We start from the raw sequence: 22,601 nt of genomic DNA, 5'->3' as shown, positions 1-22,601 counted from the left end.
CACTTTGCAATCACCACCACCTTTCTCTTCCCTATAATGAAGCAAAACTTTCAATCGCTTTGACCACTTTTGTTATGCTTTTCTAGACTTATGCCTGGTCACATCATACTTGCTTACTATATGCCGTGTGCGTAACTTGCGTAAAAACATGGTTCAAGTAAGAGAATCAGTAAGAGAATTCCTTAAGCGAGCTGCCAAACAGTGCCATGGAATTGGAACACACAGAACCGGTTCTGAACAGAAACCGGTTTTCGATTCCCATCCCTAATATCTAGACCATACTGTCTACTGTAGTATTATGAACGGTCTGGTTCACCAAAAATTTTACTTTATTAGTTGTCATACATGTATTAAGAGTTAGGTAATTTTATTTGTTTATATCACCACCACAATCTATATAATTACGGTAAGTGAAAAAAATTCAAACATTTTCTCTGCCCCCTAAGATAAATTCTCTGTGGAACACCGCTGCACCTGTGGAACACAGATGATTTGCATTTCATAGGTTACACTGTACAAAACAATAGCATGTGTGGCACTGGGTGACTACTTACTTGCCCCCGCTGAAACAGAGACAACATGCTCCGTCTCAGCTGTAATCTTTGATCAGCTAAAACACTTTCTGTGATAAACATCGACGCGATCCCCATGGGCAATCACTCGATAGTGCTGGCATCATGGGAGGTAATGTATGCATAGACGAGTTGAATTAGCCTGGGGCCCTCACACACACAAATAAACACAAACACACAAATGGTGTACACACGGTTAGATGAATTGCTACACCACCTAGAATAAATACATATCAGCTACAGTGAGCTGAGGCGCTTTACACTTTCCTATTAATCCCCAGCATGATGATTTATTGCAGTATGCTCGTCAACAGCCATATAGTCCCCTGGAACAGAGGCCAGCCAGGAGAAATAGTGGAGTTTAAGACTAAAGCCCAGCAGCTGCCTCTCACTTTATTTATGCGTTTAATGCTGAGGGAGAAAATATCGGACGGTTAAACAACAATATTTAGTGCAAAGAGAAATGAGGCTGTCAGATAATCTCTTCTTCATAATCCAAGTTTTTAAATTGATGTCTTCCCAGATGTTGTCGCATTGGAGATTTGCATTTGTTGAGGTGAAAGGCCTGGATGCTTAGCAATCAGTTGAACACAGCAGAGTGACGTTAAAGGGCCCTTCTGTAAGTTATTTTTATACAACTCACACATGGCGATGCATACTCAGATACTAGTGTTAACCCATGCATTTGATTAATATGAGTTCCAGGGACAATCACAGACTAGCCTCAAATCTAGTCGTTATTTAATAGCACCATCTAGTGGACACTTCCATGAAGTGGTATTATAGGGATTTTTTTTTGTGGTATTACAGGGATGATGGTCTGTGGTGAACACCTCATCAGAATCCACGAGTCCTAGAGTTTAAACAATGAAATACTGCTAGTGAAAGGGAGAAATTTCTTTACACAAACATTTCACACACACTTAACAAAAAAATAAAAAAAAAAATCATGCTTTTGTTTTAGTTAAAAAAAAAATTCCATTCGGAAACAGAATAATATTTTAACTTTAATCTGAATAGGTTTAAAAACTGGGCATATAGATCAAGAGAAATAATTGTCTTTTTTTATTTATTTATATAAAGTTTGGTAACTTTGGTTTCAATACTTTAAAAATGGCTCTTAAAAATAGGACAGAAATAAGACTATTTGAGTATCATTCCAAAGTGTTCGAGCATGCAGAGAAAGGGAGCTTTAAACATTCCTCTTTTTACTGACAGTTGAGAGAATCCAGAATCCTGAGAAATCTCTGATTTTCTCTTGCCTTCAGACCAAAGATTTAGGATTTAAGAAAAACACTTCAAAAGCCATGAAGAATGACTGTTTTTGCTTCAGGTTAATCTTGTGTTAACGTGAATTGAGATCATTTTTCTGTTAAAAGACCTAGAAAAGATCTGGTACATTTTTTTGGCATAGGCTGTCGTATGATTCTAAATCTGGTATTTAGAAGAACTCATCTTCAGTCTTACAAGCTTTTCAGTGTTTCTGAAATTGTTTTTTCCAGCTTACCAAACAAAGGGCATGAGGGATTTAGCATATCCTGTTATTGCAAAAAAAGAAACTTAAAAACAATCCACCGGACTTTGTTTCCAAGTTTGAAGACGTTTTGCTTCCCATCCAAGCTTTTTCAATTCAAAATGTCAGGAATAGTGTGGAGTTTGAGGTTTTATACAATAGCCCAAAAAAGCCTTGTTTTTGTTGAAAACATGCAAAGTGAAACGGCCGAAGCGGTCCACCACTTTGGAATGGGGGTCGTCTGGCTTCTTTTGTGAGCCTGCTATGCCCCATACCTGTCTAAGTATCTAAAAGGTCGTCGTTAAAGGGAATTGTTGGCCTGGCTGAATGGGCGAGGCCCAGTGCTCTGCTGTACAGAAGCTGGGGCTGCGATGATAGCGGGAAGGGATTAACTCAATTGCTGCATTGTAGGTTTTTGAAAGCTGAAACCTGAGTCCACCACCTCTGTTTAAGGTTGTTTTTTCTATCTTAACATAGATGGCTTCACTCTCAATCCACCTATTTTCCTTTTCCAAAATGTGAGCATTCTGGTTCTCAAAAGAATGTCCTTTGTCCATAAGGTGTAAATGTACCCCAGAGTCTTGTCCCTAGGAGCTCGCTCTTCTGTGTTGGGCCATACATCTGTGGAGAGGTTGTTTGGTTTTTCCAAAATAAAGATCAGAGCATTCCTCACTGCATTGAATGCTCTGATCTTTATATAATCTTTATATTGGATTGTTATTAATTTTCTTTTTTTTTGGAATGACAATGATCTGGGTGACTGAGAATCTTCACCAGCGATATCTTGTTAATTCATGCAAAAAAAAAAAAACAAGACATGTGTTGTGCGTATAAACTTATCTTAACACTGGTCTGACGAATGCAGAGACATTAATTATAAATCGGTTGCATCTAACTAGCATAATGGTAACCTAAAGATGCTATGGTTGGTGCAGTTCACTCTGATCTTTGGACCTTTTGTATGATGCTAATCACTGGGTATGCCCGTGGTAAGACTCTTTTGCCAAAATAATTCACTCAACTGCCTTGGTTTGTATATGAACTAAAGTAACATCCTATCCTTAATCCACAGGGCTCATTCTGACATTGTTCCATCCATGCAGCTATAGTAGCTTGAACTCATCTAAGAAGGATTTAGGAGTGTCCATGGGGAGTTTTGGACATTCTTCCTTTCAAGCACTTTGTGTGCTCATAGACTGATCCTGGATGAAAAGAGGCATAATTTCTCTCAGTCAGCTCAGAGATATTCCATTGGGTTAAAGTCAGAATCCTGTGCAGGTGAGTCAAGGTCATCCATATGAAATTCCTCCATGCAATCTCTGCACACTATGAGATTCGGGATCTGCTGCCCCCCTTTGACAGTTTACATGGCCTACCACTTTGTGGCTGTCATTCCCAATCAACTGCACTTTGTTATTCCTTTGACAGATGACAGACTATTTAGCACTGATAAAATTTTATGACTGCACTTGTTGCACAAGTAGCTTTTTTGTTTTTTTTCACAAAATATTTTTAGAACGTTTTTATGCCAGGATGCTTTATTCTATACATCCCTGGCTATGAAAGTGTTTGAAAAACTCAATTTCAGTTATTTAATAATATAAAGTTTCTATCCATCCTCATTTAGAATTTAGGACAGTGGATAAAAAAAATATATAAAACCTTAATGTCAATCTTTTTCTTGGTCAAAATAAAAGGGATTCTGAAAAGAATAAACATTGCTGGATGAGCCAATTAACATAAAAAATACTTATTTTAAAATGATAGCTTGATCAAACTTTATTTAAAATAATTGCATATAGTAATACTTCCTATGGGTAACAAAAACAGTCCTGAATCGCTCTGTTTAAAGAAGTATATTACTGCAGCAAAAGAGGAATTCATTCTAATGCAATTTGCAGAATTTTAACAGGAAAATCAAAGGTCTGTAGGCAGCTTGCTCACATTAAATGGTCCCATCATACAGTATGCTGTTTTTCTTGTTACTTTCACAAGAGCAGTTACTTAAGACATAAGAACCATGCTTTACATAAAGGTGAACAACAACGGCTGTTAGCATATATTTTTTTAGTGTAAGTATTTAATTCAAAGTGTTTCCAAGGAAGAATTTGATATACAGTTTTTACCTCCTTTATTGTGAATTTTCATTTACAACACAACACTCACAACGGGATCAGAGCACCTTTTTACACAAATCACTTGAGATACACTTTTTGTCTTAAAAGCTACCAAGAAAATAAGGCCACTCCACATTTATTGGTATGGATAGTTCAGAAGGAGATGGTGTTTGATTGCGTTTCTGCAATGGCAGACTGAACGATACAGACTAAAAGGTCCTCAAACATTATGTGACACTGAAACCACAGGTACAGAAGGAATAAATCTGCCAACACACAATATAAACGCATTCATAGCGAAATTATCCTGAATTTTCAGCAGCTTTGATGACATCATTTAAAGTTAAAATGAAGACAGTAATACTTCCCAAATATCCTCATTTCACTCCAGCCTCTCCAAATTAGCCTCTAGTACATGACTGCGTATGCTGCAAGGTTTCTAATTTGGGACAATTTCACATCACTGCTTTCCTAAATGAAATTGAACACTCTGATTAAGTCTTGATGGTTCATTGGTCAACAGCGCATTTCCATTACTTCAGATTTAATACAGTTAGATTGTCTGTTACAGAGGAACAAGTCTAAGGTTCTACCAGTAGATGGCGATGTGACATTACTTTGCAAAGAAAGTCTTCCTCCCTTCCTTCATTTTCCTTTAGTTTATCACTTTTTCTCCTCTTCCTTGTTATGCCTTTGTTCCCATCTCTTGCTCCTTCGTCTGCAGTGTTTGTGTTCCTTCTTCTCGTTTCAGCATCAGCCCATCCTCATTTCCACACTCCTCGCACTACCAATCCTAACCACCATCACTCCACTGTGCTGTCCTTTCCTCTACTGAGCCGCCACAGCCTGAGTTTCTCCTCCGGAGGTCAGAAGCTGCATCAAGCTTCCTGAAGTGGGTCGGTTCTCCCCTGTGGCCCAGCCAAAAAACATTCTACGAAGAAAAAAAAGGAAATATTTTTTACAGGTTTATTGGAGCAGTCACAGCACTACAACAATTCACAAGTCATACTTTCAATCCTGTTAGTTTATTAGTGTTTTTATCAAGCATCCTCCAGTAGACATTAAAGGTTTCTGGACAGTTGGACGAAATACATTAACTAGGCAGCTCTTTAGCAAATATCCATGAACATGTGCATAAAACAAAAGTCATATTTTCTAAATGTAAAGTAAAAAAAGAAAACACAAATAAAGCTTCATTTGAGCTGATTCTACTTGTGAAATGGTTTTTTACATGGTTGGTTCTGATGTGCACACTGCGGGTGTTTTCATCAGCTTTCATTTGCTGCCTACATAAGTGAATTTGTACATACTGTTTAGCGATGCATAGAGAAATCTGATGATGACCACGATTTAGTCATTTTATGCTTAAGTGACACTAATTGGTGACCAGCCGATTGGAAACTAAATATATACAGCCCAGTCAGTGAATACAGAATAAATAAGCCCAACAAGAACGGACGGACACTGTGAGGAGAAAGCTCAGTTAGGAGGTTTCAGTATTAGTGTGTGGGGTTTAAAAATAAAGTCTGAGGTGACAAATACAATATCAGGAAATAAAAGGACGCATTTTGGTTGCATATTCAGGATGAGAGTCCAAGGGGAGAAATATCAGTAGACATCAGTTGGAGGAACATTTTAGAGAAGCAGTGTTTTTAAGCATTTTTAAAAGGTCAAATGTTGTGTCATGAAACATGCTGGGTTAAATAAGATGTTGGGAACACTGTGGAAATGTGACAATTTAATGGTGTACATGGTCCATAGGGAATACCCCCAGGGACTAAATGGTAAAAGATTGTTTAAATGTCATCGCTAATCATGTCGTCTTTGTGGTGAAGTTATCGTTAAATTCCGTTTTACTTTTAAAATGTGAAATGCCCAAAGTTCTTACACCCGAGGTGAGGTCTAATTTGACCGTATAAATAATTATTGATCTATCACAGAATCTCTGCATAAGACTCCTTTGTACTTAAAAGCAAACAAATAATTTGATACATTATCATTAAACAAACTGGACATAGCTTATCTTTCAGACCAAAAGGCAGAGAACCATAATCAGCAATAATAAAGAAAATCTGTTTTCTTTATTCATACCTCTGTGACCCATAAGATAAACAGTATCTTGAACTCTGAAACCTGAAACTGTTACAAAAGAAAACAAAGTATTTGATTGCCAGTAGTCCTAGTTAGAATTATATACAATTTATTTATAATCTTAATAAAAGCCTAATTTAATCATATACTCAAATTTATTTCTGCCATTACTTTAAACCTTGTGAGTCAAAAGTGTGGTCTGGGGCAAATTGTGACCCAAAGGAGGATTTTGAGATCATTGACCAGAATTCCACAACAAGGTAGAGATGGTTTGCCAGCCAAGGCACAGGTATGGGCAGTATTTCTAATACAAGTATTTGAAATACGTATTTAAAATACAAAATACTAATTTGGCACCTCAGCCATCAAGTCCCTGTGATACCAGTCTCAACCACTAGGGAATCTTGGCACTGTTTTACACTTGCTATGGAAACATTGCACAATCAACACAAAACGCTTTATATTAGATTGAATCAAGCATCTATCTACTTGGTGCTTTGTCCGGACCAGTCAAGGAAGTTGTTTCAAAGCAAGTGCAGCAACCAAATATACCTAGTTTGTTTCACTAACACATTTATTCTCAACCATGAATCACTCTTTTTACTGCATGTTCCTGTTTAGTGTAGGGATGGAACGGTTTATGAAAACCGTCCGAACTGTTCGGTTCGACTGTCTCGGCTCGGTTTGAGTGCGTTTCGTTCGGTTCATGCGCTGCTCCTTTTTCTCATAGGCAAAGCGTGTACACTCCAGAGCAGAAGGTGGCAGTACTGCGACCAAAGCCAACCAGCACTTTATAGGTCTGCTGTATGGGACCACTTTGCATTTAGAGTGACCCACGATGACGGCGGAAAGAAAGTTGTGGATAAAAGTGCAACAGTGTGCAAGCATTGTGCAAAACGTGTTGTTTATGTTAACAGCAACACGACCAACATGTCAGCTTAGAGATTTTCCTAACAATCAACATATACCGAACCGAAAACCGACCACGAAACCGTGAACCGAACCGTGGATTTTGTGAACCGTTCCACCCCTAGTTTAGTGTAACGTTTAGTGTTCGTAAGGCTAGGCTATTCAACTTTTGAATGTTAGCTGCTAACTAACTCTCTGTGTTAGTTTCACCGTCATTGATTTCACCAGTGAACATTCAAAGAATCATGTTTTTAAAGTTACTTATGTTAGACGGTTTCCTTTTGTTTCATGTAATTAGCCTATAGCCTACAAAGGGCTTTTGTATCTCATTGTCGATATGTGTGCTGTTGCAGCACTACAGGTGACCTCTGCCACTTGTAGTAGGCTAGTTTTGGCTCATACTAGTGTTGGCTGTTTTAATTTACTTTTTCTTAGAAATGTACCTAAAAAATTTTCTACTGTTGACTGTATGTAGCCTACACAATATCGATTAATAAGGCTACAGCAATGCATTGCTTTTAGCAGTAATGTAATGTACCAATACAATTTACAAAAGTAACATGTTACACGGTACTATTTTCAGTATTCTTTATAGGTCTGCTGTATGGGACCACTTTGCATTTAGAGTGACCTACGATGACGGCGGAAAGAAAGCTGTGGATAAAAGTGCAACAGTGTGCAAGCATTGTGCAACACCCCTTTTGCACTAAATTATGTCATTTTTTATATGGACCATCTTCCCCAGCCTGTTTCGTATACTATTAATGTCCTCCTGCTGTTGGGTAAAAATATCCACTGTGCTAAATGGAGAAATTCTAAACCTTCCTTTCATTGGTTTATGAATGACTTTAAAATCAATTTTTCTTCTCTTAAGAAGATAAAAAAATGACAAATATGCCAAAAAATTGAGACTTGGTTTCTCCAAACATCTGCTATTTTAAGTGCATTCACCTTTTTGTTTTTATTATTTCTATGGCTCTGTATATGTTTGTTTTAAATGTTTGCTGAGATAAATCCCCTGTTAGTTGTTTTACTTCTTTGTTTTTCTTTTATTGTAATTGATCTTTATCTGTTCATGTTCACCTTTGCTATCCTCTCTGAGAGTATTTTTTTCATGTAAATGTTTGTTGACTTAATAAAAAAAAAAAAAAGCATTGTGCAACACGTGTTGTGCTATACAAGACATAATAGATTTTCCTAACAATCAACTTATACCGAACCGAAACGAAAACCGTGACCACGAAACCGTGAACCGAACCGTGGATTTTGTGAACCGTTCCACCCCTAGTATTTACATTGATCAAGGTTGTGCACTGTGGTAGTGATTGTGTTAAATCACTTAAAATCTTAAAATGCTTGCCAGATTAAATAAATCATCAATTTGGACTGTGTGTCTGAGTTACTGTCACTGATTCATAGTGGACAATCTATTCCACCAATAGAGTAAATAAGTATACTTCAGGAAGGGCTCCTTGAATTACTGAACATTTCTCAGGGCAGAGGTTTATATTGGGGTGTCTACAATGAAGGGTCAAAATATCTGTTGACTGATTATGGACGGAGTTTCTTGCTTTCAGATGTTTTTCCAGATAGTGTACAAGTGAAGGGATAGAAAAAAAGGCTCATAGAATGAAGCATTTTGTAGCATTTTGAAAATGCAAAAATACAGTATTTTATTTTGATAATTTTTTTGGCTGCTGTATTTTGTAGCTTATTTTGATACATTTTTAAGTGGGGTATTTGGTATTTTATTTGGAAATACATTTTGATGCATTTTTGCCCATCCCTGCCAGGCAGTTTATGTAGCTAAATGTTTAGTAGGGGGTAGTATTGGCATGGGTGTTGCGATCCGATACCTGTCACGATACTTGGGTCACAATATGATATCACAATATTGTACTCTTAATATAATCCCAATGTTGCAGCAATCTCTATATATTGCCATATTTTCCCCAGCTATCAAAATTAAATGTACACATAAAAAAAAGGAAGTGATGTAAATGTTCAGAGTATATTGATAATTTAGTCATTTTTTTAACCATGTTTTCTGGGGTTTAAGTCAGACCACATCTTCCACTGCTCTACCTGCCAGAGGGGTAGAGCTAGCCCATTTTCTCTCATTGTTTTAGGTAAAATGTTTTTGTTTAAAAAAAAAAAAAATCAATACAAGGAACTAAAGGGTCGATATTATATTGGGCAGCCGAACATCACGATATATCGCCAAATCTATTTTTCCCACAGCCCTAATGTTTAGGAAATATCAGGTCTAATTTCTAACTTATAAGATTTTTTTTAATAATGATTAAAAAAAAGTTCAACACAAAGTACCCAAGTACTTTAAACTGGACATTTTTGTCCCACATAAACAGATTGGACAACACTGCTCAGCCAGCAGAGAGATGATAGAAATGATAACGCTGCTCTCAACTTCTGTACACAAACAGAACAAAATTGGATTTTGATGTTAAATACATCCTCATAAAATTATGCTGGAATATTTTGAAGCAAATATAACAACATTACAGACCAATTTGTTTATAGTTATTTGTAGGGATTTATTATTCCACACAGTCAAATATGACTGTGTCTTCATTTTAGAGACACTTGTATTGATAGATGAGGTAAATTGTGTTGTATAACAGCATTTCTCCGTCATTGTGAAGGATGTTAGATTACTACAGACCCGAAGTACTCCAGAAAACTATTTGCCTCTCTCTTTGATTGCTTCGTTTTTTATTTCCTCAGTGACACATAAATGCTTTAAAATCAAGAATTTTTTTTTTTTTCTCCATTTCTTAGGGAAAGCAACCAACCTGGGCTTGTGTGAGGAAGACACACCACAATTACAGCAACCCTAACTGACAGTGACAAAGATATTCTAAAATAAAAACTTTTTTTTTAATGTACAAGCTTTTGCTGGCCAGCCCTGTAGATTAGCAATAGATTATGCTCAACTCTGAAGAAATATTAGAACAGAAAAGGCTCTGAAACACAGAAAGCAGACCAGCGGCAATGCTTCTCAGACGGCTTTACTAAAATCACAGCAACACCACAAAGAGAATTCATCAATAAAAAATCTGAGAAACAGGTCATTTAAAGGGATCAACCCTCACTTGCCTCAGTTAATGTCTGTTTTTAATAATTTTACTAAGAGACAACGTGACAACACATCAGTGTTCTACAGCAAAGGTCAATTCTACTTGCAAAGACCATTAAGGCCCATCTCATATCTGAAAAAAACAAAAGCACAATCTCAAAAAAACTCCGGAGTTATTTTTGAGTACATTCTGTTACATCTGGTTTTGGACTAAAACTATTTCAGAAAAAAGACATGGTGGTGGTAATTTGATGATCTCCAACTAGTTTGCTAAATTAAGGACTTGCACTACTTATAATAAATGGAAAAACAAAACTTCCTTCTATACCAATGAATATGACGATAATATGACTCCACCTGGTAATCAATCCTGGAGGCTCCTCTACCAATTACCAATTTGTGATCGAGATTTATCCTGAAGTAAAATGGCCCTCCCCTACAGCAGCAGCTGTGTCTCTCAATGCGTCAACTCTATCAGGATTTGAATTAAGAAGGCATAGCGGGCATAAGAACTAGATACAAGGTGGTACCACTGAATCCAACTGTTATCCAGACAGCTCAGGATGAACCAAAGTGATCTACTTTTTTGTCTCTCTCTCTCTTGCATACAATTCCTGAAACAGTGGCTCAATTCCATCGAGGTTGCTTAAATATGGCTTCAAAATGGAGGAGTGTCTATCTGCTTGCCAGTTCCTGTTGTCCCTTCAGCCAACATTGGCAAACTTCCATTTAACATAGTGAGTCACAAACTGACTCCCAGTTCTTCCAGTACCACCCAGGAGCTTCTAGTTTCACTTCTGTCAGTCTAACCCAGAATCAGAAGGTACTGCACAGCAGCTGGGGGAGGGTCAACCCTTCAGGGTGTTTTTGAGTGAAAGAAGTTTATTCTTCACCGCTTCATTACCCTACATCACAGCCACATGAACGGTCAACAAAACATGAATTCATAAAGAATAGTTTTTTCTCTATCCAGACATCCCCCCTGCTTGCTTGTGGTTCCACTTCACTACAGTTATTAAAATTCTGACATTGCTTGACAAGGTTCCGTTCCCAAGTCTTTACATGGGAATGACCTGTAAATCATACCCTCCATTCGTCATATTCGCGTTTGGTGTGAATTTACCTTTTAGGTTCAAATTAACTGTTTTAATCGAATCAAAGACAGATACCCTGGAAGGGGTACGCATTTGCCTAGTTCATGAGATTTTTAACCTTTCACATTTTCCTTACATGCAAAAGGTCCCTGGTTCGAAGCCTGGCAGAAACGGTCTTCTGGGGTGAATACCCAAACGTTAGAAGTATATGCCCAAGTTGCGAAAGAATCACACCCGGTTTGTGCTACTGGGAGTGTTGGTCTAGAGGTTACAGCAGTGCGCTTGTACTCTGAGAAGGTTGCAAGTACCTGGTTTGATCCCTGCAGCCTGCACTCTGGGTCCCTTAGCAAGACCCTTAACCCCACACTGCTCCCCGGGCGCCGCACAATGGCAGCCCACTGCTCCCAAAGGGGATGGGTTAAATGCAGAGGTGCATTTCTCTAGTGTGAGATCAAGAGTTAAATAGTTTTTTATTTATTATTTTTATTACCTAACTTTAATTTAATATAGAAACAGACTGAACACATCCACCCCTATGATCTGGGCCATTTTCATAGACACTGGACCTAGAATTTTCTTTAACAGCAGTCATATGGAATTGGTAAATGTTACCCATGTTAGTTCTATCATCCAGCTCATAAAGTCATTTAAAAACAATTTACACTCTAAACTAATAAAACAATCCAATAAAGGAGGTTATAAGAAATCCATGAAACATGAGCCAGGTAAAAAGAGAAGGCAGCTTTCTAATTTAAAATCAGTGTTTTGTTTCTAACTGATGTGGCAATTTCCTATGAAAATATACTTAATATATCAACTAATGACATAAAAACAGATAACATATAAATATACTAATCCTGATATAAAACTGAAAAAGGAAAAAAAAAAAAAAAGAAAAAGAAAAATCAAGCCTCCATTTGGTACTCACTCTGCTACGTATTCCAGGGGCGTCCATGAGCTGTAGTCTGCATCAGGCATGAACTTCCTGTTCATCGGTGTATCCAAGGTAACGCTGCCAAATGAAGCCAGATAAGAGTCAGGGTGAGGAGCTGCATCAGAGCAGCAGAGAGGAAACAGCGCTGGCGGCATCGCCACAAATAAATATCATACACTGTTAGAGGAGTGTCAGGATTTCAAGTCTGTCTCAGAGTCAGTGGCTACAGTGTGAGCTACGTAAAGTACATTTACAGAAGATGTCAAGTGAAGTTACAGTAAAGATAAAATTTTCGTGTCCATACATTTCTAGAATCATCCATGTACATGTGCAAACCCTTTACACAAGGAGTGAAACAAAAGCAGGTAAATTGAGCTATTTTTGCTTGTCGGCCCCTTTGGTCTTCTCAAAGACAGCGTTACAAGATGAAACTGATGCAGATAAGCTAATGTCAACATTTTAACCCAAAGATATTGTCTGGCTTTTAGTCTATGACATCAAACTCAACAAAAACACAGTGATTTTGAATGAAGAAGAGGCCTGTTAAAGAAATGCAAGTCATAGCTAATGCTAAACAGATGTGACTAAATGCTGGAGAGGGAGGCTGTGTGGCCTCGGGCTGGGAGAGTAAAAATCGAACCAAAGAGAGAGCAGGAGCCAGATACACCCCTCAATAAAACTGCTCTCATAAGGACAGTGCAAAACTTCACTAAAATAAACGGTGTTGGGGAAATTTGTGTTATTCTTTCATCAACAGCAGATCGAATGTACATAATTAGACATGTAGGGTGATATTGGCGTCCTGCTTAAAAATCCAACAGAAAAAGATAAGTGGCATAACTTATTTTCCAGCACACCTGCACTGATTTTCTGCCATAAAACAGCTGTGTCCATTTAAGTAGCACCGGCTAGAGTGAGTTGATGCAAATGAAAAAAACAAGATATTAAAAAAAGGTCAACAAAATGTGTCCCAAAACAAACATACGCCATCGACCATAAAAACGGATCTTTAGACAATCAACTTCAATGTTGACATCTAAATATTAAGATTTGAAGAAAAAAAAAATAGATTCTTTGGAAAGCATAGATGGCTATATGCTATTTAGCAGCGCAACCTCAGCAAATCTGAATTAAATCCAGCATTGAGAAGAGCAATTCCACTGTAAGACTTAAATGATTCAATATTCACCAAGTTTCATGTGAAATTTGCATTTCTGAAGTTTGCTGATGAATTTAATTAAAGGCACTTACGGTAGTATAGCGACCGCTGCCGCTCCTGCCGGCATGCCGCTGTTCTTTGCTGCCAGACTCTGACACAGTTGGTGGATGGCTGCTTTGGCCATACCATAACCCACCATACCTGGAGATAACGGATCAAACACTTTAGAGCCCAGAAGAGAGATGACAGAGCACACGCAGTCTAGATGATTGATGTTAATAAATTATATGGGTGAGACGCAGGCTGCCAAACACTTATTTGGATCATCCAACAAATAATATGACTTCTATCTAAACTATACTATATCTAAATTGTACCAATTCACAGAGGTGGTGATAAAAACAAATGACAAAATTATCGACCAATATCCATTTGACCAACTTTTACAAAGGTACTTGATTGGGTAGTGAAAAATATACTTCACATTTACTTATTTGAAAGTGAGCAATATGTACAATAAATAATAGTAAAACTCTAAGGTAGATTATTACATGTGGAGGTCCACAGGGCTCCATATTGGGACCACTTCTCTTTATATTACATGTAAATGACTTTGTAAATTCAACAACTATCCTCCACAAGGTAATATTTGCAGATGAATACCCCTATAACCCACAGGTATATATGAACAAAATGATAGTATCATAGTTTCAACATGAATGAAACTCATTTATATTTTCTTAATATATCAACATCTTAATAAAGAAATTGATTCCACAATATCCAGATAACAGTATTTTTTAAGCAATGAGGCAACCTTCTTACTTCGGCCAATTTACAGCGGCTAATCTGTGAGCGCAGTGGGTACCGGTTGTGAGCTTGAGGCGATGGTCTTTTCTCCCTCTGTTATTATAAGCAGCTGTGTGTGTACAGTTTGTGATCATGAGTCAGGTCGTACGTTATCATTTATGGGTTGGTGCGGTCCCGGACGGGTTTTAAATGGGGATTATTGTAGGTAATGGGTCAGGTCTTGGTTCTGAAATCTACGGTTGCAGGTGGATACAGTTTTGAAAAAACAGATCCTAAAAAGCCAGAGGTCAGAGTAAAAGAAGCACAGATGAGAACATGAGGGGAAAAGAATTAGATTTCAAACCATCTGTAAACATAAACAGTTCTGGGCGATGATCTAAATAACCAATTCTGCATCTGATTTGTGTGCTTCTAAGTTTTAACAGAAAAACAGTACACCAGCTGAAGAATGTTAGCGAAACAACAAAGATGCTCATATAAGAGATTATAGATTTTTTAAACGGTACAAGAGCTTGAGTCAAACTCCTGAATAATTTTATAACAATATATAATATATAAAAATATTCATGTAAAAGAGAAAAACTGGAATATGACTTGACTTGAAAACAAAATGAGTTGCTATTTCTAATGTGAAATTTGGCTTTATTTTAGATGCTCCGCATCTGGAAATTGTCAGTCCCTCTTCTCATTGCCTCTAAACAGGAATGCCAAGCATCTGCTACCCCCCTCAACCATCCTGACTGGCTTACAAACCACTGACCAATAGGAACAAGGGGCGGCTGCCTGGCTTTGCTAGAGTTTTTGTTTTCCGCTAAAAGAGAAAAATCAACACCAAGGCAAAAGGTGCAAGAGAAAGAAAAAGAATTTGCAAACTCACAACTGTGGCTGCTTTCATGCATTTATCTGCTCAGGAAAAAGAAATTCAGCCTCCAGTTCCACACATGCAGCACCGTGTTTCAACAATGTTCACTGTCAGTGAAAACTGCTTTAATTTAATCCAGAGTTAAATCCAATTAGCCTCTGAAACAGCCCCACTGAAACCTTGTTTATGAACAGCAGCCCAACAACATGAGATCAACAATAGAGATCAAATTAAGAAAAAAAAAACACCTTATAATGAAAAAAATTCAAAAAGAACAGGGTGTGACTAAATGAAGGGTATCAATATATATTGCAATATAATCTTGTTCAATAACTTTTTCTGATATTTCTATATACATTGCAGTTTATGATTACAGCCTGTGTCGTGGTCTGCCTGACTTTATGTAGTTTTATGTGGGGGTTTAAAAAAATTTTTTTATGTAAATATTTCTTAAATATTATATCAGACAAAATTGTATAAAGTTGAATAAAAATAATTATCAGAAGTGTGTACTGGATCCTTTTGTGGGCATTCTTGGTAGTCTGAGGCTTTTATTATGATATATATTGATACTGTATTTATATCATATCCACAAAAAATAAATCTGCTAAAAAAAGGGAAACCACCAGAATAAATGTCAGTTATCAGACCTATAGCAGTTTAGGCTAAATTTTGTATTAACCTCACTAAAATAAAAGCATCAAACTATTAATTTAACTGACATTTCAGTAATGCACAATATAAATCAAAACTAAAAATAACATATCTACTTTGGCCCCACTCATGTGGACATTAAATACATGAAATAATGAATAGGCTTATGACTGACTGGACTGCACAAAGACTTTAAAAATAAATTATATGTTCTCTTCTAAGAACCCAAAGTGCATAGGTTAAGTGCCTTTTAAATATTTCTCTGTAGGACTAGAACATATCATAATGTAAAGCCTTTTAATAAACTCAACTCAACTCCGAAATGTGTGAAACTTTCTTGTCCTTTCAAACATATGACACAGATGGGATGGATGTGCTCTGTGTCAGTTTCCTTTTCTGCATCTCATTTTACTCATGTTCAGAATGGAGATGGGGATGTTTGGATTCCAGGTGATAAACTAAACCCGACATGGACTCGGGTTTAAACTCTCTGCAGATGCCCCCTTTGAGTTTTGCAAATTGCCATCCCTGGTATTTCCACATCGCAGAAATGCTGGAACTTATCCCATTTCCATAAGCTTGCTGCGCTGTTTGCTTACAATCCTGCATGTTGGGATTTCCTTTTTGATGCGTCATCCGGTGTTGAGCATCTTTTTTGGCCAAAAACAGAAAACTCACACATTTTCGGTGCCTGAATTTTTTTGTGCATTCTCAGAAAATTCCGACTGCAGTAGCCACCATTCAACCCACAGAGGGCATCACAAGGGCAGCTTGCAGAATAAAACCGGATCTGTGTTGTTCAGACAGCCATGAAAAGATCAGACACAGGTCGCATATGGGCCAAATAATCGGATTTTGGTCACTTCAGGCTGCAGTGTGAACGTAGCCTTCCTTCTACATAGAGGTCAATGTAGATCAGCAATTTTTTTTTGTCATAGCACTGTAGAAGCTTTAACAATAACTAGATAGCTTTTTCATTTAATACCACAAATGGAAGTGGCACAATTCTGATATCCCCCCCCCCCAAGAGTTGGAAAAGAATTGGGACCATTTCCTGCAGAGTGAATGTAGCCTAGAGCGACTGTCCTACAAACTTTGTGTCCCTGCTTGAGCATAAAACCACATTCAGCAAAGGCCCATTACCAAGCTATTCATTTGATTTAAGTAGAGGGAAACAAAAAAATCATAGAAAAGTATCAGGACAATGCAGTTGGAAGAGTATTTTCTCTTAAACTCCTTATGTTGCCTATTCCAATAAATGTATCCACAAGCTACAAAATGGAAAATTCAATACAAATATGTCAGCTTTTCTTGGAGATCAGTATACGGCAAAGATGCCAATTGTTCCATCAACAAAACAACGTATGATTAAATCCTCTAAGAACATTTGTCCTCTCACCATGACTTGTAATCAATCAAAGCTGATTTCTGTTTTTTCCCCCCTCTTTTGCTTAAAAGCAGATGCTTCCAATTCAAAAACCCTCTATCTATTCAGTGTGGTTAAACTCCATTGATGTTAACCTAAACTGCTGAGTCATTACCCTCCTAAAAGCAACGGCCAATTAACGCCTTGGCTTAGTGAGGAGTGCTGATGCACAGCTTTGTGCTGCTAATGTTGGACCCATCACAAGTGCTGTGAACAAGACACAACCCCCAATTCAGAGGCTGCTTTAGAGGCAGATCAATCTTGCCAATGTCACATGATAAAGATGAACATATTCGCTGTCACATTGGACAACTAACACACAAATAAATGTAAACGTTTGAAATTGTTTGTTATTTTCCTTTCCTATTAACATCCATAAATATCTATTAGTTTTGATAAAAAAGATGAGAATGGCTGCATTATATAATAAAAAAAAACAAAAAATAAGCTAATGATTAAGATGAGTTAATGCCCTCCTGCTTTGTGATTGTTGTAGGACTGTGCAATATAGCTGAAATTGCTCAAGATATAAGCCTTTCATATCAGTATACTTCAATCATTTTTGATTAGTATTTTGTAATATGAACCAGGAAAAAGGGCAGAATATAAATTGGTACCCTAACACTATCTGAACATAAAAGAGGTTAGCCTGCCCACTAATCTTGCTTATTTTAGCTGTGAGATGTTGACAGGTTAAAAACCTTTACTCTGCCTACATCTCCCAGAATACCATGCAGGTTTGGATCAGATTTCATTATTAAAAATATTATCAACATATTTTCTGTTTATATTCTTTAGGTTACCAATGCAATATATTTTATAGTGGTCTATTGATAAGATTTAGCTGATGGATAAAATAAACCCTAGAAAATGAGTAGCCTTTTTAGCTACTAGATACAACTTTAAATTCTTAGTTTTTATCAGCAACTAAGTTTTATTAATTTCTATGTTCAGCATCCACCATTTTAATGTGGCTTAGTTATTTCTTTTTAATAACCTTCCCACCTGTTCACCCCTAAAGGTATTCATGCTGCATTAAGCAAGTGGATTAAATATGTTCAAGGCATTAGGAGCATGACATTAATGTGTTCCTCAGTATATTCCCCTTCCAACTGATCATCCCAGGTTTTAAGATTCTCTTTTCTCTGCTCAGTGTTTTAAGGATCCACAACAAAGCTTGACTCTCTGAATCAGAGCAAAGCAAATCAGCACGTTTTCAATAGAAGTAGTAAATTCAATAAAACTGTCTCCCACCTCCAGTGCCTGACTGAGCTGCTTTGGCTCCTGCCAAAGTAAGCAGCCCCCCAGATTTCAGATGGCGAGCAGCGAGGTGGCTGGAGATGGTGGACGTCCACACACTTTGCTTCCACATCAAATCAGAGTTCTTGAAAAAATCTGAAGAAATCAAAGGCAATATTGAGATTGAATTGTATTGTACTTGTTAAAACAGTTAACTCAGACAGCTGTTCTAAATCTGAAGCTTACTGAATGCTTACCATCTTGTGTTCTGAGGGACTTTTAAATTATATCATTTAAAAAAGTATAATAAATGCAGTTAAGTGGAAATGAAACTAACTTCATTTACAAAATTCCGTCTTACTTTTATCAATTATTATATTACAAATGTAAAAAATGTAAAACTGTAAAAAAAAAAACTAGCATCGTTTTATTATTTTTTTGGCAGGGACATCGCCATGCTGCAGTACTCCAAGCAGCGACGTCATGGAGTTCGTTGATACTTTAGCTGGTAGTTGAATACATTGGAAATACATCACAACCATAAAACACTTAAGAAATTTTGTATGAAGGAAGACAAAACTGAAAAGACACTCAAGCATCTAAAGCTTATGCTTTAGAGCCCATTCAGCATGTGACTCAAGTTGTAGTAAGGACTGAAGAGGCAGCTGTGGAGCCAGTGTTTTCTGACTATTCGTGCCTCCCGATAGAAGACTGGTTGCAGAGATTATGCAAAGCAGAAGGCTTTTGAATCTGGCAAAGTGTTTTTAATTTCACAGCCTATGACAGGGCAACACAATCAGCCTTATTTTTATTTATTTAGAGTTTTTACAGCACTAGTGGCTCGTTTAATGAACAGTAGAGGCGGGTATGAGAGAGGGGGAGAGGCATGCAGGAAAGGACCACAGGCCGGATTCAAACCCGGGTCGCCCGGACTGAGCATCCATACAGGGGTTGTGGGCTAACCACTGCGCCACCAAAGCACGCCCCACAATCAGCCTTATTGACAGGGTACGAAAACAAGCTAAGCAGGCAGAGACATGTAAAGTTATGTTGGCAGGTACTATGCCATCAACTATGCCCCCAACTTCAACACAAACGTCCATCACTAGAGCTTAGTTCTCCGACTTTCTCCCTTGGAGCCTCTTAATAAAATACGTTTTTATAGCTCAAAGATTGCTGGGGAATCACAAGTAATCATAAAACAATGGCTCCACAGCTGCCTCTTCACTCATTACTATAGCTCGAGTCACATGCCAAATGGGCTCAAAAGCATAAGCAATCTGATTTAGATGCTTGAATGTGTCTTTTAAGTTTCTTCTTCAATCAGACCAAATTTTTAAAGTTTTTTATGGTTGTGAAGTACAGCTGGTATATCCAATGTATTTAACTGCCAGCTGAAGCATCAAGCAACCCAATGACAACATGGCGTACTGCAACATGGAGGTGCCCTTTTCAAAAATTGTAAGAATACATTTATTTTTTCACGTTTTTAATACAATTATTGATGATAGCAATACACAATCTCATTAATTTAGTTAGGTTAACTGTTCCATTTCCACTCTAAGTGACAGAAAACCAGTCGAGGGAACTAAGAATAATTTTACATGCATTCAGTCAAACAAAGTCTCAAACATAACTCACGATTTTAAGCCTTTAAAACCGAAGCAAAGCTGGCTGATGATTAATGTTTCAACAAATACAAGTTTTGAACTCTGACCTTTGGAACTGCAGTTCCCTCCAGCCCAGCCGCCTGCCACACACAGGATGGCATCCACTTTGTTTTCCCCCAGCAGCTGCGCCACATCTGCCGTCACCTGCACATAAAAAGGTTTTTCATGAATCTGCAGGGTTCACACACCAGCTGAATGGCATTTAAATGTCAGCAACGATTCTGTTCAGTCCTCAGATGGAAACTTATCACCTCAGCACAAAAATCAAAGCCGCAACCAGTATGAAAAAACTCCACTGAAATGTTTTAGCGTTTCAGAATGCTACAGTCAGATTACTGTCTTTTCAAAATGAAGGCAGCATGTTGTATTGTTTATAGAAAAAAAAAGGTCCACATAATGATAACATTTTGGATTTATAGTCACATTTAAATCCAAATAATATTTGAAAAAGAAAAACAAAATTGATCAACTATGCCTACATTATGTTTCAAGAGAACATTTATAAAAAAAAAAAAATCTGTAAAGACATTTTACACAATTTTTAGTGTCAGTTTTTAGCACACTAAATAACACAACATATCTTTTAAAAAGACAAGGAGATATAGACCACAAGATCTGAATATATACACAGTACAAAAATACAACTAAGCTTTTTTCCTATATATATATATATATATATATATATATATATATATATATATATATATATATATATATTTATTTTACTGCTCTAAGTGGGTTGCTCTGTCAGTTAAAGGCATGTTTTACAGTCTTCATACTTAACACTTACACTTAACCTACTTGAAATTAGAATTGGGTTGAACCCATCTGGAGGCTTGGCAGAAGATTTTTATAGTTTTGGCCCATTCTGGTGAGCTGGTGCAACAGAAACTGAGATCAGGGTTGCCCCAAATTAATTTTGCCTACCTGGAAAGATTTCTCATCCGAAGAGCTGAAAAATGTTTCCAAGTACCAAGAACTACAATTAAAAGAGTAAACATTTTCTTTAGCATAGGAAAACACCTCTGCACCCACGCCTTGCTTAGTTTTTTTTCTCTGTCCTCTCAAATTTGTAACATCTTCCATTTATACTAAGCTGAGTTTAGATGAACCGTAACTAATTGAGCTGAACCTTTCCACTACTGTCACTCATTGATCAGTATGAGGGGCTGCTAGAGGTTAATGATTCCATGCAATCGGTTGTATTATCCCAAACTATTCGTAAAAACATTCAAAGAAAATAAAATGTTTTCATGTTTTTATCCTTTTAGGCAAACCCCTAGAACAACGTTTGAGTTCATTAAACAGTGCCTTTTATTCATTTAAGCTACTAGATGGGTGTCATTCGGAAGATCTATAATTGTTTTCTCTGGTGAATTCATTTGTTTTACTTTCATTTTATATATATATATATATATATATATATATATATATATATATATATATATATATATATATATATATAGAAACCTATAACAAAACCAGCTGCTTAAAAAGAAAAACATATATAGCAAAATACAAATGATAATTGAAGTGTTAGTTGTTTTTGTATCCTTTATTATGTATCCTTTAAAGCAATGCACGACGGTTTATAACAGATAATGAAACTTAACTAAATAACCGAAGTTGAGAAATTCTTCATTTTGATTGGGACTTGAACGCAACAGCGTTACAATATTTCAAAGCAATGGAAATCGGATATAATGCAACAACATGCATAAACTCTGCATGTGATCCCATGCATATACTTTATTGTTACACTTTATCGTAGGCACAGGATGATAACGTTGTAACAGCTTAATGTAAAAAAAAAAATAATAATAATTGTTACACCTGAAGCTCACCTGTCCTGCCTGCTCGGTGAAAGATTCAGTCAACTTTACAAGCACGTTTTCATTTGCCTCCTCATTAGCAGCAATGTCGACGCTGGCCACCCACTGTAGCACAAACAGTCAACATAAAGATAATAATAAAAAGAAGAAGAAGAAGAAAAAAAAAACAAGTTAGCTTTCGTCTTAGCGGAATGTTAGCGTGTAGTTAGCGTTAGCTTCTCGTCACTTACCCATCCTTTAGATTTAAAATGCTGAACACACTTTGAGCCCAGAGCGCCTTTTCCCCCGTACACGATAACCCGGTTAGCAGCCATATTTACTCCCTGTTCGGTGAGGCAGTGAGAGGCTGAGCTACAGCCGAAAGACACCCAGCCACGGGGAGGAGGAGGAGGAGGAGGAGGAGGAGGAGGAGGAGGAGGAGGAGGAGGAGGAGGAGGAGGAGGAGGAGGAGAGAAACGAGGAGGAGGAGGAGTTCGTCAGTTGCAACAAGTGAGAGAGTTGCGTTCAAAGACTTCCGGAAGCACAAAAATCAACTTAGTTTTGAGTAATTAGATTAAACAGTTTTGTTTAAACGATATAGTGCTCCGCTTTAAGGATACAATTTGTTCCATTGTTTTGTGTC

At 37.2% G+C, this 22,601-nt stretch overlaps 1 protein-coding gene across 1 annotated transcript; it reads right to left on the bottom strand.

Moving 5' to 3' along the window:
* Positions 1-4,199: 4,199 nt before the first annotated feature.
* On the bottom strand, positions 4,200-22,371 carry qdpra (quinoid dihydropteridine reductase a). The gene is made up of 7 exons (XM_038300853.1): positions 22,210-22,371; positions 21,992-22,084; positions 20,195-20,291; positions 18,493-18,633; positions 13,579-13,687; positions 12,322-12,405; positions 4,200-5,133 (listed from the first exon to the last, which is right to left on the bottom strand). Exons 1-7 carry the CDS (start codon positions 22,291-22,293, stop codon positions 5,031-5,033), a joined length of 711 nt encoding a protein of 236 aa, XP_038156781.1. The 5' UTR covers positions 22,294-22,371; the 3' UTR covers positions 4,200-5,030.
* Positions 22,372-22,601: the final 230 nt, after the last annotated feature.

The sequence above is a fragment of the Cyprinodon tularosa genome, unplaced genomic scaffold (assembly GCF_016077235.1).
Source record: "Cyprinodon tularosa strain WSP-4 unplaced genomic scaffold, ASM1607723v1 ctg458, whole genome shotgun sequence".
Classification (NCBI taxonomy): domain Eukaryota; kingdom Metazoa; phylum Chordata; class Actinopteri; order Cyprinodontiformes; family Cyprinodontidae; genus Cyprinodon; species Cyprinodon tularosa.
The sequence above is the reverse complement of the archived record's forward strand: the minus strand, read 5'-3'. Positions and strand labels throughout refer to the sequence as shown.

Excerpts from the sequence above, each read along its gene's own strand:
- qdpra (XM_038300853.1), bottom strand. The coding sequence starts at position 22,293 with ATGGCTGCTAACCGGGTTATCGTGTACGGGGGAAAAGGCGCTCTGGGC. Across the intron at positions 20,292-21,991 it reads TCACCGAGCAGGCAGGACAG|GTGACGGCAGATGTGGCGCA; the intron begins GTGAGCTTCAGG and ends TTTTATGTGCAG. Across the intron at positions 12,406-13,578 it reads GCAGCGGTCGCTATACTACC|CGTTACCTTGGATACACCGA; the intron begins GTAAGTGCCTTT and ends TTCATTTGGCAG.